Raw genomic sequence first — 16,067 nt, forward strand, 5'->3', positions numbered from 1 at the left:
CAACAATCCATTGCTTTCTGCTTAAGTGTTTACAATTGCCTCAAAAGCATCTTATTTCACATGTGATTTCTCTAGAAATCATGTTTCACTTATGTGTAACACGGTTACTTCTAACTCTCTTCAAAATTTGAAAGGAGAGCATTATCTATAAAATTTAATTGGCTAATTTAAGATTAAGAATAATGTTGTTACTTTAGGTGTAAATATCCTTAAAATTTTTATTTGGTTTTTTTGGATTTTGGCTCTGGAAGCATAACCACAAAAAAGCTAAACAAGTCATAAATTTGTAAAAAAGCCAAGTAAGTACATTTTAATTTTACATAATTTGAGCAAAATTTTTCCATTTAAACTGATATTAAATGCCATAGTAGCATTCTATACATGTAAAGGAGAGAAGAATGAAGAGTTGATTCAAACAGACAAAAAGAGATGACAGTTATATTTAATTTAGATTTAGTTAAACAGTTTAAAAGTTTAAATTTATAAATATAATTTATGCAATAAATTATTGATAAAGTTGGTTAATCATAGATTTGACAAGGGGTCTATCTGAAGGGCCAGGAGATACTTTCAGTGCCTTCCAGATATGATTGTAACTCTTGATGGGGTCATACTACTGAGTCCCTAGTTGGTCATGATTGCTCTTTACATCTTTATAATATAGCAAAATTGAAAAAAAAATGAGAGGGAATATGCTGATTAATTTTCAAAATAGCAGATTGTTTTAGGCTTGCATTTTTTTTATGGAAGCACAAATCACACTGGTCAAAAATAGCTTTTTTTTTTTTTTTTTTAATAATCGGTGGGAGTCTGCTAGGAGTGTGTGAACTTACAAATATTATTGAAGTTCAAGTTTAATCTTGTTTTTAGGTTTAGAAAATGTTTTTTTCAGATGATATACTTTTTGATTCATCTGGACAATATAAAATTATAATTAACATGCTCACTGTATTTTATATTAATAAAGCATCATGTATTGATGATATTTTTTTATCAACTACCTACTGCTAAATAATGATAGAGTTCAGCATTCAAAATGACCAGAGCTAGCCCACATTAGTGCTGGAGCCTATGGCATATCCCAGTGATATGATTTAAAGACCTGGAGTGAGATTATTCATTGGCTGACAGGAAGGACTTGCCCTTTTGTAAGTCAATGAATGATTATTATTTTTTTCATATTTATTTCATGAATGAAGCTCTTGCCAGTAAGTTCCAATTGGAACCTACTGGCAGGACCTTTATTCATTCAAACTATTATTGAGGAAGGCTTTGTGTCAACTCATCAGTAATCTTGTGGGTCTTCTCCAAAGCCAAGTATATCAAGAGAAAAGTTGAAGAATTTAACTATTTTTCGAGGTGTTTATTGTAACAAATTTTCAAATGATCAGTACAGTTTGAATGATATAGCATATGTAAATATTACTATTAAAACTCCAAAGAACATAACTATGCAACATACGTAACTTTGAATCATGAATATATTTTGAATAGTGTATATTGATTACATTATTTTTCATATTTATCAATTTAATCTAAAGACTCATATGAGAAATTGTATGTATAAACATCATTATAATTAAATATTACAATTATTAATTTTAATACAAGATGGCACCTGATGCCTCCCTCTAGTGTCAAATTCATTTGTAATTCTTAATTAATATTTCCAAATTATAGCCTGATTATTTATGGTAGTTGTGGGTGTCTATTTACATTTGATATTTCTCATATGAGTAGAGAATTTTTATATGAGTTATTTGTAAATGTTACACACCATTTAACAATAAATTACAAAATCCTCAATTTAAAATTGGGAGCTCTGTGATGTTATTTTAAAATTGCCTATTTCAATCATGTAATTTGAAAATCTGCTATCTTCAAATTACAGATTCACATTAATAATAGTTAATATATTTCTCCCACACAATTTTTTATAGTTTCTTTATAATAATGTTAAATATGATTGTAGGTATGACATCTACAATTTTTTTAATAAATTATTGATAACTTATTCCATGTATTTTGTGATTTACTTATATATGCAGATATGTTGTGTTTATACATTACATAATAATAATTATTATTGTAAAAAATTATTTAAACTATTTTAATAGAAATGACTCTTAGACCTTGTTCATAAAACTTGAGTGTGTGTTTTTATGATATATAAATGTCTGTGTGTGTTCAATATACAAAATTTTGAAAGAATTATAATTAATTTATAATATTTAGAATATTCTGTACTTTACTAAGTTATTGTTTATATCAATATTTTCTCTTTTATGTGCATATTAATTGTAAAATTTTTATGATATTTCTTTTGCTATAAATTGGTTAAAATAAATTTTAAAATTGCAGAAATCTGAATGGATGACAACTACATGTAACCATGCATTGTATGCCATTGTTGATGTATTTACCCAGTATTATAGTGTCTTAGGAGATCTTCTTTTAGACGATTTATATAGTCAACTCCATTGGTGTGTTCAGCAAGGTAAAATAAATATATTAATATCACAATAGTTATAAGTATTTTATAATTAAGATTTTTATAATGACAATTTTTAATGAATTTGCAAATTTATTAAAAATAATTTAAGTCAGAAATTACAGGTAAGAAATTTTAGAATTTAACAATTAAGAATTTTTTATTCACTTCATTATTTTTTGCACAAGTGCTATCTTCAGAGATTATAAAAATGTGAGATCTAAAACAGATAAAAACAATAAAATTATTAGGTAAAATAACAAAGCATTCTTTATTAGTTAAGAGTGTACAACTTATATATTAACATAATGATTACAGACAATTAACAAGATAATAAAAGTGGTTAATGCTTATAATGATTAATATATAGTTTTCATATTGAATATTGGGAATAATACAAATAATGATTGCAATTAATGTTTGTTTTTATTCACTTTTGAAGCTAGTTGTTTCATTCTAATGAAACATAGTTCTAAATGTGAAAAAACTTAAATTTAGAAACATTTTTTTTAACATCATTCAAAGATGAAGTGATATAAAAATGACTTGCAAAGGTTGCTTTTTTGTTATAAGTATTTATGATATATATTGAATGAGTACATTCTGACATTGACATAAAGTATAGCAGGGATGGCCAACACGTAGACCGCGGTCAACCGGTTGACCACAAAGGTTTTGAAAGTAGCCCACGAAGCTAAAGTTGAACAATTTGCTTTCACTTAAATTAATGTTTAAAAATCTTAATTCAATAATTTATTCTTACAATAATAAACTGTCTGTGCAACGTACCAATACTGTTTGTATTTATCCCGATGAACAATGCAAATGAATGTTAATGCATGTGCATAGTTTCTAGAATGTTCAAATGGCAAGAGACAAAAGGTTTTGCCATCAATATTAAATTATTCATGAGAAGTCATGTTTTAATTGTTGAACTTATGCAATTTATTAAGTTACACAGTTTCATTTCTAAACATCCAAACGATCGCCTAAATAACGGGCTATAATATGGCTACTTTATAAGTAGCCATATTATAGCCCGTTATTTAGGCGATCGTTTGGATGTTTAGTATGTATACCAATCGGGCTTTATGTTGATGTTATTTACAGTTTCATTTCACTAGAAATGTCTGCCACATCTGAAAAATGGTAACATTTACATAAAATAATAAAAAAAATACCAAACTTTGTTTAAGACACACTTTGTAATATATTTAAGTTTGTATTAAGCATAAAAATGGCTTTCTGAATTTTTTTTGTATGATAGCTAATCATACAAAAATACAAATTGTATATTGTAATCATATGATTCATAGCTTGCATTATTTTTGTCCAATACTGTGACATACAAATGTATGTCACAAGTATGTGGGTACTTGTTGCTAAGAAAATACATTTTGCATTTTTTTAGCAACAATTTTTCACTGTGATGGTGACCAAACTAACAAAAGTTAATAAAGCATTTAAAACTTTTTAACACAATAAAATCAATACAGTAAAAATACAAATAAAATGTAATTTTGTGCCACTTTGACTTCTTATATAATTATAATTATTGACACCAATTTTTAAAATATATTGGATGGACACAAAGTGAGACTTAACTGGTTGTAAAAATTTGAAAGATAAAAATAAATATAATTCAATCAAACCCAGTGTTAATATTAAATATTTGCTTATGAAAACATTTAGATTAAGGTACAAACTATAATTATATAATATTAAATTATTAGTGTGTTTTAGTAACAACAGTTAGTTCAGTTTTAAATTGCCATTAAAACAGTATGATATTCTAAAGAAAAATTAAAATGTACAGTACCTGTAACCTGTGCACCTTTATTTTACTAAATTAAAATATTAAGACTATAAACTACTACTAATATACTAAAGAATGGTTATTTATCATTAGTGTGTGTTATGTTACAAATGTGTTTTTCCTATATAATTCTTCCTACACATTCATCATTGATTTCTTCCAGATCCAAATTTTCAATGTTGATCTTATTCATATTCAAAATAGCTCAGTGATTTCATAAAACAAACTGTCAAACTGCAGGATAATACTTTTGAAGTATATTATCATATAAATGCTTCTAAACTACAAGAAAATTATTCTGCAGGCCCAAATTATTAGGTGGACCCTAAGTTCCACAAGCCCATATAAGTTGGTACAACTCACTGTAACTTATTATTATATGTTTAATTATATTATTGTAAACATATAATCAACTACATTTATATTTTAATATGCTTAAATACATTAAAAAGTTACTTTTTATTATGCATAAATTATTTTTTATTAAAATCAAAAATATAATCAGTAATGAAAAAAACTAAAATTATAAATCTTTTATATTACACAACTGATATTATTTATTTTTCGTTATTGATTAATTGATGATTTCTGTGATTAATGAAGATTTACCATGTGTTCACTTTTTAAAAATTTGTTGCACATAACACATACAAAGTTTATTAAGGTTTTATTTTTTTTTACATTTTAGATAAGCCTATTTAAAATACAACATAGAAATTGAAAATTTATGATGAATAATAATGAAAGAAATGAACAGAATATGTTCATTTTTTCATTTTAAATAGAAAATATGTTTTAATCTCATTCTTTAGATGGATAAAAATTTTTGCTTTATTTCATATATATGTTCTAGTATTTTTAACTGTTTGATACAATAGAGCATCGATTATCCGACAAAATTGGGGACTGGGGTTGGTCGGATAACTGAAAAAAACAGATAACCAAAAAGTATGAAAAAATACATTATTAGTATAGTATATTAGTTATATTAGTATATCCCATATAATTAGTATATTAGTATATCACTATTAACCTACTTCGTGTTGAATTTTCATCGATGTCAAGCCTAACAAAATTTTTTAAAATAATAATTGTTGCTATTGTATCATTAAAAATTATTTTTAAATTATTTTATTGCTCACAAAACAAACAACCACTCATAATTAGGAAATTAAGCCTCATTTAAATACTGGCCTCCCTTTTATGATCGAGCCAGTGTTGCCAGCTAAAACACACAAAAATTTAACAAAAATAATAATAAAGTAGCCAAGACATAGCTAAATATTGTAGTGCCACATCCCTAGCAGACATTTGAATTTGACAACTAGAACGCGGTCGGTTAACCAATGTGATGGTTGATTGGGGGTCGGATAATCAATGCTCTACTGTATTATTTTTAATATTTTTCAAGATACAAGGTCTGAATGCAGGATCAAATCATGTTATATGTAAAAAGTATATATTTATTTACACAATTTTAAATTATATTCATACTGATATAACTTCATACATAATTTTTTAAATCTATATTTTTTTACTTGAAACATTAATTATTAATTTATTTGCAATACTTTTTTTTATAAATTTTTCTATTATATTAAAAATTGATTTAATCTGAAATGTATGAAAAAAACATTAAAAGTTCTGTTAATCATCATAAATAAATACAAAGGAAAAAAGTTCAGTAAAAAATTTCAATATTTTAAATAAAAAAATTTTTAAACAATTATTTTGATTATCAAACATCTTTACTATACCCGATAGAATTAAAGCTATCCATCAACCAAAACCAAATATTATTGGGCTAGGAATGGCTATAATACTAATAATTTAATAGACAATTTGGGATTAGAGTTAGGCTTTAGGTGCCATCTCTTGATAAATTTAATAATTATAAATTAATTAAATAATTTAAATAATAATTTAGAATTACTGGAAGAAAAGAATCAGCCCGAAGTGGGACTTGAACCCGCAACTCCTGCTTACCATGCAGATGCGTTGTCAATTATGCTACACGGACCTTCAGTCCGATCTCCTCTTCTAGCATATATAAGCTAATGATTCAGCTTTGGTTGATGGATAGTTTTAATCGTATCTGGTTTGGTTTGGTTTGGTTTGGTTTGAAAATGTTAAGAAGGCCGTACCAGTGGCTTAGCCTTTGAAAAGAAGTAAGAAGTGGAAGGTATATGGTTTTGGTTGAAGATGTGGCAAGAAAGATAGGAAAATGTGAAATAATGTTTTATGGCCAGCCAGCATTGGGTCCCATATATTGAGATCATAGAGTAAAGTATACATATAGTGGGTCAAGGCCCAGTTAATACCGAGTATGTGCTTTGTTCTTGGAGTAAATACATTAAGAATAATAAAAATAATAATGATAATAATAAGATAAAAATAAAACATTGAGGAAAACGAAGTATGAACACGCAAGTTATAGAAGTTTATCCTGACAATTGATTGTGGCGGAAGACAATGAGAAAATAATAATAATAATACATAGGATGTTCTCCAACCTTGGAGTGTATATAGGATGTTCTCCAACCTTGGAGTGTATACATTAAAAGAAATAATAATAAATGAAAATAAGAATATAACATTAAGAAAAATGAAAAATTTACATGCGAGGTACAAACTTTATCCCAACAATTGAATGTGGTGGAAAACAATGAGAGGAGATCACGACAACAGAACAGCAAACACAGTGATTTCACTGCCCTGGAAGTCTCTTTAGATCTAACAGCTGACTTGCTACAGGTAATAGGAGGTGGATTCCCTTAGACGGGCTCTCCTTTTACAGAACCAGAGGTCAAAATCCTGTTGACGTGAGAAAGAATAAATTATAAAAACACATTTCACGAGGAGGGCATGTGTAGATTAGTTGTGGGCCCCCATAGGGGTAGATGGTCGTTGGCTTAAAGCTGGACTATAGTAAAGATGTTTGATTAGTTATATATGCCTTACCGGGGTTTGCGATGGCTGGTTGAGTGCCTTGGGAGTTGCTTGTCGTGGGCACTGAATGTGTCCCCAGCTAGCATTGTAATAACCATCGATGGTTATATCGTTAGCTTATATGTGCTGGAAAGGGAGATTGGACAGAAGGTCCATGTAGAGCAATTGGCAATGTATCTGCATGGTAAGCAGGAGTTGCGGGTTTGAGTCCCGCTTCGGGCCGATTCTTTTCTTCCAGTAATTCTAAATTATTATTTAAATTATTTAATTAATTTATAATTATTAAATTTATCAAGAAATGGCACCTAACGCCTAACTCTAANTTAACTTGGGTTCCAGGAAGCAGAGATGGCACACAATATCCTGTTTCACAAAATGAAAAACCATTTATTGAAAATGAAATAATCTTGGTAAGTTATACAAATTGAAAAAAAATTAAGTTTATATGCTGCTTTAAAATTAAAAAGAACATTAAATAATAAATTAGTTATATTTTAGCAAAATCCTGTTTTAAGTGTTATGAATATCAGATAAATAAGAAAACAATTTAAAGTTTCTAATTAAAATATATTTACTGCTAGGACTTTTGATTGATGATACCTTTGATAAATATCATCTTTTCCAGCTTGTGGAGCATATTATGTATCTCAAACATTATATCTTTAACTTTAGAACTGTGTTTGATATTTTACATATAAAACTGTGTATGATGCAAACGTATCTGTGTAACTTTTAAATGAAAAATCAAATTTGATTTTTCATGCATGGAATTATTCTCAAATCAAAATAGTTATTTCTGAAATGATTAATATTAATCTAAAAATGAATATGATTACTAAAAATATTTTTAAAAGTATTTTAGTGTATTAAGATGGAGTTATATAATCAGTATATTTTGAGTTGAACAATAAAAGATAATTGAAGATGTCAATATTAAATTATTTTACAATAAATATATTCTGTTAATATTCAAATAAATAATACATTATTCTTGCATGAATGAAAATCAGATTTGAATGAAAAAAATTTATATCTGAACATGTTGATTCAATAAGTAAATCATTATTATTAAATGAAATTTATCCAATGGAAGTAATTCAAAAACAAATTTTTGAATTTCTATTGTTTAAATTTACAAAAATTTAAAACTATCTTAAAACAGAAGTTGAATAGTTTAATGTGATTTGGTTTTTAGTGTTTTTTGAAATATTCATTCTTAGTCATTTTAATATTTATAAATTAACCTTTTGTAAAATCTCTCATACCTGTTTGTATCATAATTATGAATAGCAAGATAAACAAGTGTTTACTAATAAAAGAATTAGTTCATGTTACTATTTGTTTACTGAGTGATAAAAAAAAATACAACTGAATAATGAATATATTTATGTTTAAAAAAATTGACATTTATAAAATTATTTGCTTATCAGAAATTAAAAAAGAAATAAATTTACTTAAAAATGTGTGTGCACATTCAAATTTCATGAAAAAATTTTTATTTTTACAGATAATGAACAATTAGCAAGATCTGGAACAAATTGTTTGGAAAATTTAGTTATTTCAAATGGAATGAAGTTTTCAAGTGATACTTGGAACAAAACATGTGATTGTATGTTGGATATATTTAAGACAACTTTACCATTTTTGTAAGTAAAAAACTAAAATGTATAACATGATACAGTCAAATCTACATATTATGATCACTTTGGGATTTGCCTATACTGATATTAATAACTGATTAATTACTTTTCTTAATGTTATCAATGGAAATTCTGCCATTAAAAGAATACATGAAACAATTAAAAGTATAACTTTAGAAGATTTATTAATTATAATCAGTACTATTATTACTTACTAATAATTCATTCAGTGTTTTTTGCTTTTTGTTTTTTGCAATACCATCTTTAACAATAACTAGCATATAATTGAAATAAGAAATGCCAGCGAATTAAATTACTTCACTGTGAACACATAACGATTAAACTGATTAATGTTTAATGTTTTAACCGTGGTAAGATTGGTAACAATTTCACATTATCAGACACACATTGAGACTAACAGTACAAAACACAGTACACAGATTAAAAAATACATGAAGCTAATAGTAACTGTTATTAAAATTCTGATTACAATAAACAAAGGTTTACAAGTTTATTTTAGCTTATATTTATCTCAGTGGTTCAATGTTTTTTATTTTCTTTTATTTTCTGACTTAGGAACTACTGAATTAATTTTCAGAACAATTTTTAGTAAACTTAGTTTTACAAAATCTCTTTAAAAAGTAAATATAATGTAAGACACTTTTTTCTTTCTGCAAAATGCATTTCAGATCTAAAGTCCCACATCAGTTGTTTTTTAAAGTGCCTGTGAACTATATAATGTTTTATATAATAAAATACAGTTTAACATTTTTATATATTTAAAGTTACATTCTAACTTCTGTGTATACTCATAATGTGGATTGATGAATCTTTGTTATTTACATATTAGTATAGTCTCCAATCTATAGGATGGAACTGTAATAAGTGTTAAAATAAATTACAAACCTAAAACCCACAATAAAAATTGCAAAAAGTAAAACTTGAGATAGAATGACACCATGTACTACAACAAGCATTAAATTTTAAATGTAAGTGAAGCAATTTTGATTATAATATAATTTCATATGCCCAGTCCAGAAAAAGGTTGTTATAACTTTAGTAATTATATTAAAAAAATTAAAGCAGTTTCTTGAAGAAATTGATCAAAATTAGAACAAGGATTATATTTAAAAATTGCTCCTGAAGATGAATTTTATATATGCTGAAAACAGAGTTTATTAAAAGCACGTTGATTAATTATTTAAAAGAATATTAACATCAATAGACTGAGTGTATATTACTTCATTACATTTATATAATGTAGATTGACTTTCAGTGTAAATTTTAAATTTCTCCAGTAAAATTTTCAAAATAAATATAATTTCGCAAATAAAATTTATTTTGTTTATTTGTTTTTCAAATATACATTTCATTTTTTTGTTTTTAGGTTATTAACTTGGGTTCCAGGAAGCAGAGATGGCACACAATATCCTGTTTCACAAAATGAAAAACCATTTATTGAAAATGAAATAATCTTGGTAAGTTATACAAATTGAAAAAAAATTAAGTTTATATGCTGCTTTAAAATTAAAAAGAACATTAAATAATAAATTAGTAATATTTTAGCAAAATCCTGTTTTAAGTGTTATGAATATCAGATAAATAAGAAAACAATTTAAAGTTTCTAATTAAAATATATTTACTGCTAGGACTTTTGATTGATGATACCTTTGATAAATATCATCTTTTCCAGCTTGTGGAGCATATTATGTATCTCAAACATTATATCTTTAACTTTAGAACTGTGTTTGATATTTTACATATAAAACTGTGTATGATGCAAACGTATCTGTGTAACTTTTAAATGAAAAATCAAATTTGATTTTTCATGCATGGAATTATTCTCAAATCAAAATAGTTATTTCTGAAATGATTAATATGTATATTTCAATTATTATAATATCTATATAAATTATTATATTTTAATTGATAGTTGAAACTATTCAGTATGTAAAAAATCCAATCTAATTTTAAAGTTGAAGCTATTATGTTTGAGATATTATTATACTTGTATTGCTCTTTTTTAAAATTAAATAACTTGTTAAAAAGCATGTTCAATTTTTAGAGTCAGTTGTAGATTAAAAAAAACACTATGCATTTTTGAAATTGTTTTATTATTAAATATTTAAATTAAGATGTCTTGTATATAATGTATTTTTCCAGTTATAACTGTATTTTGAAAATTATATAATTCAAAAAGAGAAAAGGAATTTTCTTTTAACTTATTGTAACATGTAATTAAAATTAGTGATTTAAGTATAAAATGATGATTACATAAACAAACATGATTACAGTAATTTGGACTCTTAGGCAATTAATTAGAGCCAAACAATTTTACTGAATAATCAGACTATGTTTAGGCTAAGTAAATAATTAGTTACTAATTAATTTAATTAGAGCTAGGTGGTTATGCTGTCATCTCATATTAATTTTAATATCTCTTTCTTTCATATTAAATTTCTTTGAGAAATTTCTAAATGATGATTAATTTATTATAATTATTATGAGATGACAGCATAACCATCTACCTCTAGAAATTATTAACTAATTATTTACTTAGCCTAAAAATAGTTTGATTATTTTGCAGGATCATTTGGCTCTAATAAATTAATTCGGGTTAAGTGTTGATGTTATTATATAGACAGGCAATTGAGTTGCTGTTAAATTTTTTCTTCTTCAGATTTCTCTTCCAAAATATTCTAAATTAATTCATTTAATTCTAGTTATCAAGATAGTGACTTAATTGTGTACCCTTAGTCCAAATTACATAATACAGTCAAACCTGTTAAAATCTTAATAAAACAGAAATCTGCCTAAGGAAAAATTATTTGGACGGATTGATTTTCTATGTTACATTTTACTGTAAGTCTGAAAGCTGCCCAGTATAGAAACAGAAGAGACTTTGGGTATGAAGAACATAATTTAACCTGGATAAAGTAAAAAATTAAAATGTCACTTGTAAACAAATAAGTAAAATCTTCTCTAGGCATAAAGAGCATCACAAAGCATGACAAACTGTATTCTGGGAATGATTTTAAACTTTGTTAGAGAAACAAAGGTCATAATGACCAAGATCTTTGTTTAATTAACCATGTGTAGGATTGAATGCTTTTTGGAATTAAATTTGCTTCTGAGAATCCAGTTCTTGAGAATCAGCAATGAATATAATTCTTGAAAATAATGAAAATAAGGTAACACAATGCTGCTAATTTGCTTGTATGGAGTAGTTAGTAACTAACTAGTACCAAGTATTTGAAAACAAGTTAATATATTGATAATTATGGAGATTGAAGTAAAGGATTAATTAAAGTATTAACATTCCTCAAAAAGCTAGAACACAGAATAAACTTGGTTTCTTTATCACTGTAATGCTATCAGAAGTTTTGACAGCAAAGCAAACCACTAGTTTTTGGTACTTGAATTGGCTTGTTCACTCTCAGGTGAACTCATAAGGATTGTATCTGAGAAGTATTCAAATACCTGGTGCACGCAAGTTCATGAGAATAACAAGAACTTTTTGTAATCAATTACAAAAAGTTATCAATTTTTTATTTGAATACTCCCATTTTGCTTGGAATCACTTTGAATTAATTTGGATTAATTTTTTTGTGTGTGTAAAAGTAATTTTACTTTAAAAAATGAACATAATTGTGTGACAATTATCTAGTGTAATTTAAAGATTAAAAAATATATACTAAAACATGTTCAAAACAGAAAAAAATATTTCAGTACTGTGTGATTTTAGTTTACACAGGTTTTACTGTATCTATATATTTAATTAGTCAGATTACATCTTGATAATAAATCCAGCATTATAATTTAATCATAAATGTGACTTTTTTATTTTTGAAAAATCAATTGAAATACCTGAATATGATGATTTTTTTGAAATACCCAGGCAATAAAAGTTGGTATCCAGACATAGAAATTTTCCCACTATTCAGCACTGTAATTAATTATAATTTAATTGATGGTGTATTAAGTATTTTCAAAGCTTTATATTTATATGTTAGAATTGTGTTTATTTTTTAAAATATTATTATTATTATTATATATTCATAATTTTATATTGAACAGCAATCAAATGGAAATCAAATTTTACCTGATGGTATTGAAAAGAAATTGTTACAAAGTGGAATGAATGAGTCATCTTTAACACGTATGTTTATTTACTATTATTTATTCACTAGTGTTAAATATTTTTAGAAATAGACTGAAATTAATAAATTATAATTATTGATTTTATGTAGCATTTACATGAAATAGTTGAATTTAGAAAATATTTTATGAGTGTATTAAATATGTTATTTATTTATCAGTCACATTTTTTCAAAATAAATTGCTTTACTAGCAGCTGATCAAATTTTAAAAAATAAACTATATTTTTTATTCTAAATTTCTAAATTTAAAATGTTTTATTGTAAATGTATTTTTTAATTTACTATAAATGCATTTGTTCTATTTTCTTATAAATTATAACATTTGAATGTAATATTTAATTTTTCTATCTGCTTTATGCAAAGATTATATCTAGATTATTTTGAACAAACTAATAAGACATTTATAATAATTAATAATTTTCATCTAATGAAGCAAAAGAAAATTAGCACCAAAAATTGATTGGATAGTAAGAAATAAGATTTAAACCAGTTCTGTATTCATTATGGATGCCAACTTTTCATGAAACAATTACCTGTAATGCTCTCCTTTATGGAAATGGCTTTGTTTTTTACTGTATGTTGCTATATTTATTCTAACTCTGAAAATCATAATGAGAAAAAGTGTATTTTAGCAGAGATGGAAATAAATTAATTGATTTAGTTTACATTTCAATAATGAAATCAAATACGTGAATAATGTTATAATGTCTATAAGATTTTCTTATCTACATCAGAAAAAATTTATATAAATAACACAAACAGAATTAAATAAATCAAACATATGATAGAGAATGTTATAACAAAAAGAGAAATTAGTTTTTACAGTTTATAACAGCAATTTTTTCATCCCAAAAAAGCTAAGTGACAGTTATTAATGAACTAATCATTTTGCAGAAAAATTCTTATAAAAAGAAATAATTAGATTTAAAAAACAAATTAGATAACAGATGATTATAGAAAATGAATAGTTTTTCTGCAGCTTAGAACCCATAGGTATACTTAATAAAACATGGTTTATCAGAGTTTATGTTACAAGTTAGAGTAGTGGTTCTTAACTTATTTGGACTCATAGGACACTTCTACAATTATGTAAAGATTGTATGAGTCACACACTCCAGTGCAAGAGTTATTTATAGGCCCCACAAATAATACAGCACTGTGTCAGTTGTACATAACTAGATCCACTGCTGTGTGATATGTAGCTTATACAAAGTCCTGAAATGCAGTTGATAATGCATAGAATTATATTTTATTAATATCATTATATTTTAGTTTATTTTCAAATTTTCAAATTTGTTATTTTAATTTTTAAATTTATCTTTTGGTTGCCTGAATGACTTTATATCATGCTAATGTGCTATGCTATACCAGTTAGAACCATTGTCTTAGAATATTTACAATTAAAAATATGGAATTTATTTCACTGTCTACAAATAGGTACAGACAATAAATGGTTAATATAGTCTATAAATATTGTAAATATATAACATTACTTTTAACTAAAAATTTATACTATATTGCCATCATTATATATGTATTGTCTGAAGATGATGTAATAAGGTCACATTCATAGTTTTCAATGTCTGCAAATTGAGCTGAGTGAGATTTATGCTTACATCTAGAATTTATTTAATGTGTTTAAAAATAGAAGCAATGATATTGGGTTAGCACTAGTATGTAATACAAACACTTATGAAAAAGTTCAAGCTAAATGAGCTTTTTGATAAGTGTTTTTATTACATCTGAAATCTGTAGATATATAACATAGGTAATTGCAGTTTTAACATTGGATTTTTTTGATGTTGTTTAGAACTTTACTTATAAAAGACGAATCATGTATGGAATTATAAAATGTTACTTGACTAAGGCAGCAGCATAACTAAAGGGGGCAAAGGTGGGCATGTCTTCAAGCACCAATCTTGGGGTGTCAAAATGAGTCTATAGAAGATTTTGTAATTAACATTTAATCAAATGCCAGTATGAGATTTGCATTTGACACTAAAACTGTTTGGCATGGCCCTGGACTAAGGAATCAAAAGTGTCACTGTTTAAAACTAAGGATGAAATATTTTTATTTAGAATAGATCATTCATAATTGATAGAAGATAAAATTATAATTTAAAATTTTATTTCGTAATTATTAAAATGTAATAAAATAATAAAACAATTTATTTCCAAGGTTCAGAAAGCAAAGATGAAAAGATATTTTTGTCATTGAAAATCAAATGTATAGTGCAACTGGAATTAATACAGACAATTGACAATATTGTTTTCTTCCCTGCAACTAGTCGGAAAGAAGATGCAGAAAATCTTGCTGCAGCCCAAGTAAGTCTAATTTTTCATAGTTTTAAATTAGATATATTTTTCAATTTGTAAATATATTTATAACTTAATAAACTGCTAAAATTATTAAATTATTATAAGTAATAATTCACTAATTTTAACTAACTGTTACTTATAAAATTATAAGTACAGTAGAGCGTTGTTTATCCGAATGCCGGTTATCTGAAACGTCTGTTAACCGAAAGCATTCCAGTCGGCAAATTTAAATTTTCGCTAGTGCTGTGGCGCTGCAATCTTTTGGCTATATCTGGGCTACTCCATTATTTTTTTTGTCGGTGTGTGTGTTTTAGCTGGCAGCACTGGAACTTTTGTATGGTGTTTTTCTAAGGACTGTGTCATGCTGAATTGAACGTTTTTGATAATAGATTAATTTCTAAAGTACAGTCGACCCCCCTATAACGTACGTTCCTATAACGACAATTCCTATAACGTAGCGAAAAAATTGTAGCAACTTTCGTATAACGTACCTCCTATAACGTCGTTTCGCGACAAGATTGATAGAGTCTGGACCAATAGTGGATGAGCAGCCGAACTACTTTCCTCCGACCCTGCGCCACGCTACGGAGCGGCTAAATTGAGTTTGCTATCGTCTGTTTAGTATTATATATAAATTATATATAAATTAGGTACTGTACATATAATTATATATTAATTATATATAAATTAGG

General features: G+C 26.1%; 1 protein-coding gene across 1 annotated transcript in view; it reads left to right on the forward strand.

Moving 5' to 3' along the window:
• LOC111636123 (brefeldin A-inhibited guanine nucleotide-exchange protein 1-like) overlaps positions 1–16,067 on the forward strand; it is a 115,478-nt gene that overhangs the window by 93,967 nt on the left and 5,444 nt on the right. Inside the window, exons 24-28 of the mRNA XM_023381298.1 lie at positions 2,362–2,497; positions 8,764–8,902; positions 10,284–10,374; positions 12,974–13,055; positions 15,236–15,381. Coding sequence (XP_023237066.1) covers positions 2,362–2,497; positions 8,764–8,902; positions 10,284–10,374; positions 12,974–13,055; positions 15,236–15,381 — 594 coding nt within the window. The remainder of the gene's footprint in view (positions 1–2,361; positions 2,498–8,763; positions 8,903–10,283; positions 10,375–12,973; positions 13,056–15,235; positions 15,382–16,067) is intronic.

Source organism: Centruroides sculpturatus, unplaced genomic scaffold, assembly GCF_000671375.1.
Source record: "Centruroides sculpturatus isolate CEXI.00-Female unplaced genomic scaffold, Cexi_2.0 scaffold965, whole genome shotgun sequence".
In the NCBI taxonomy this organism is placed as follows: Eukaryota; Metazoa; Arthropoda; class Arachnida; order Scorpiones; family Buthidae; genus Centruroides; species Centruroides sculpturatus.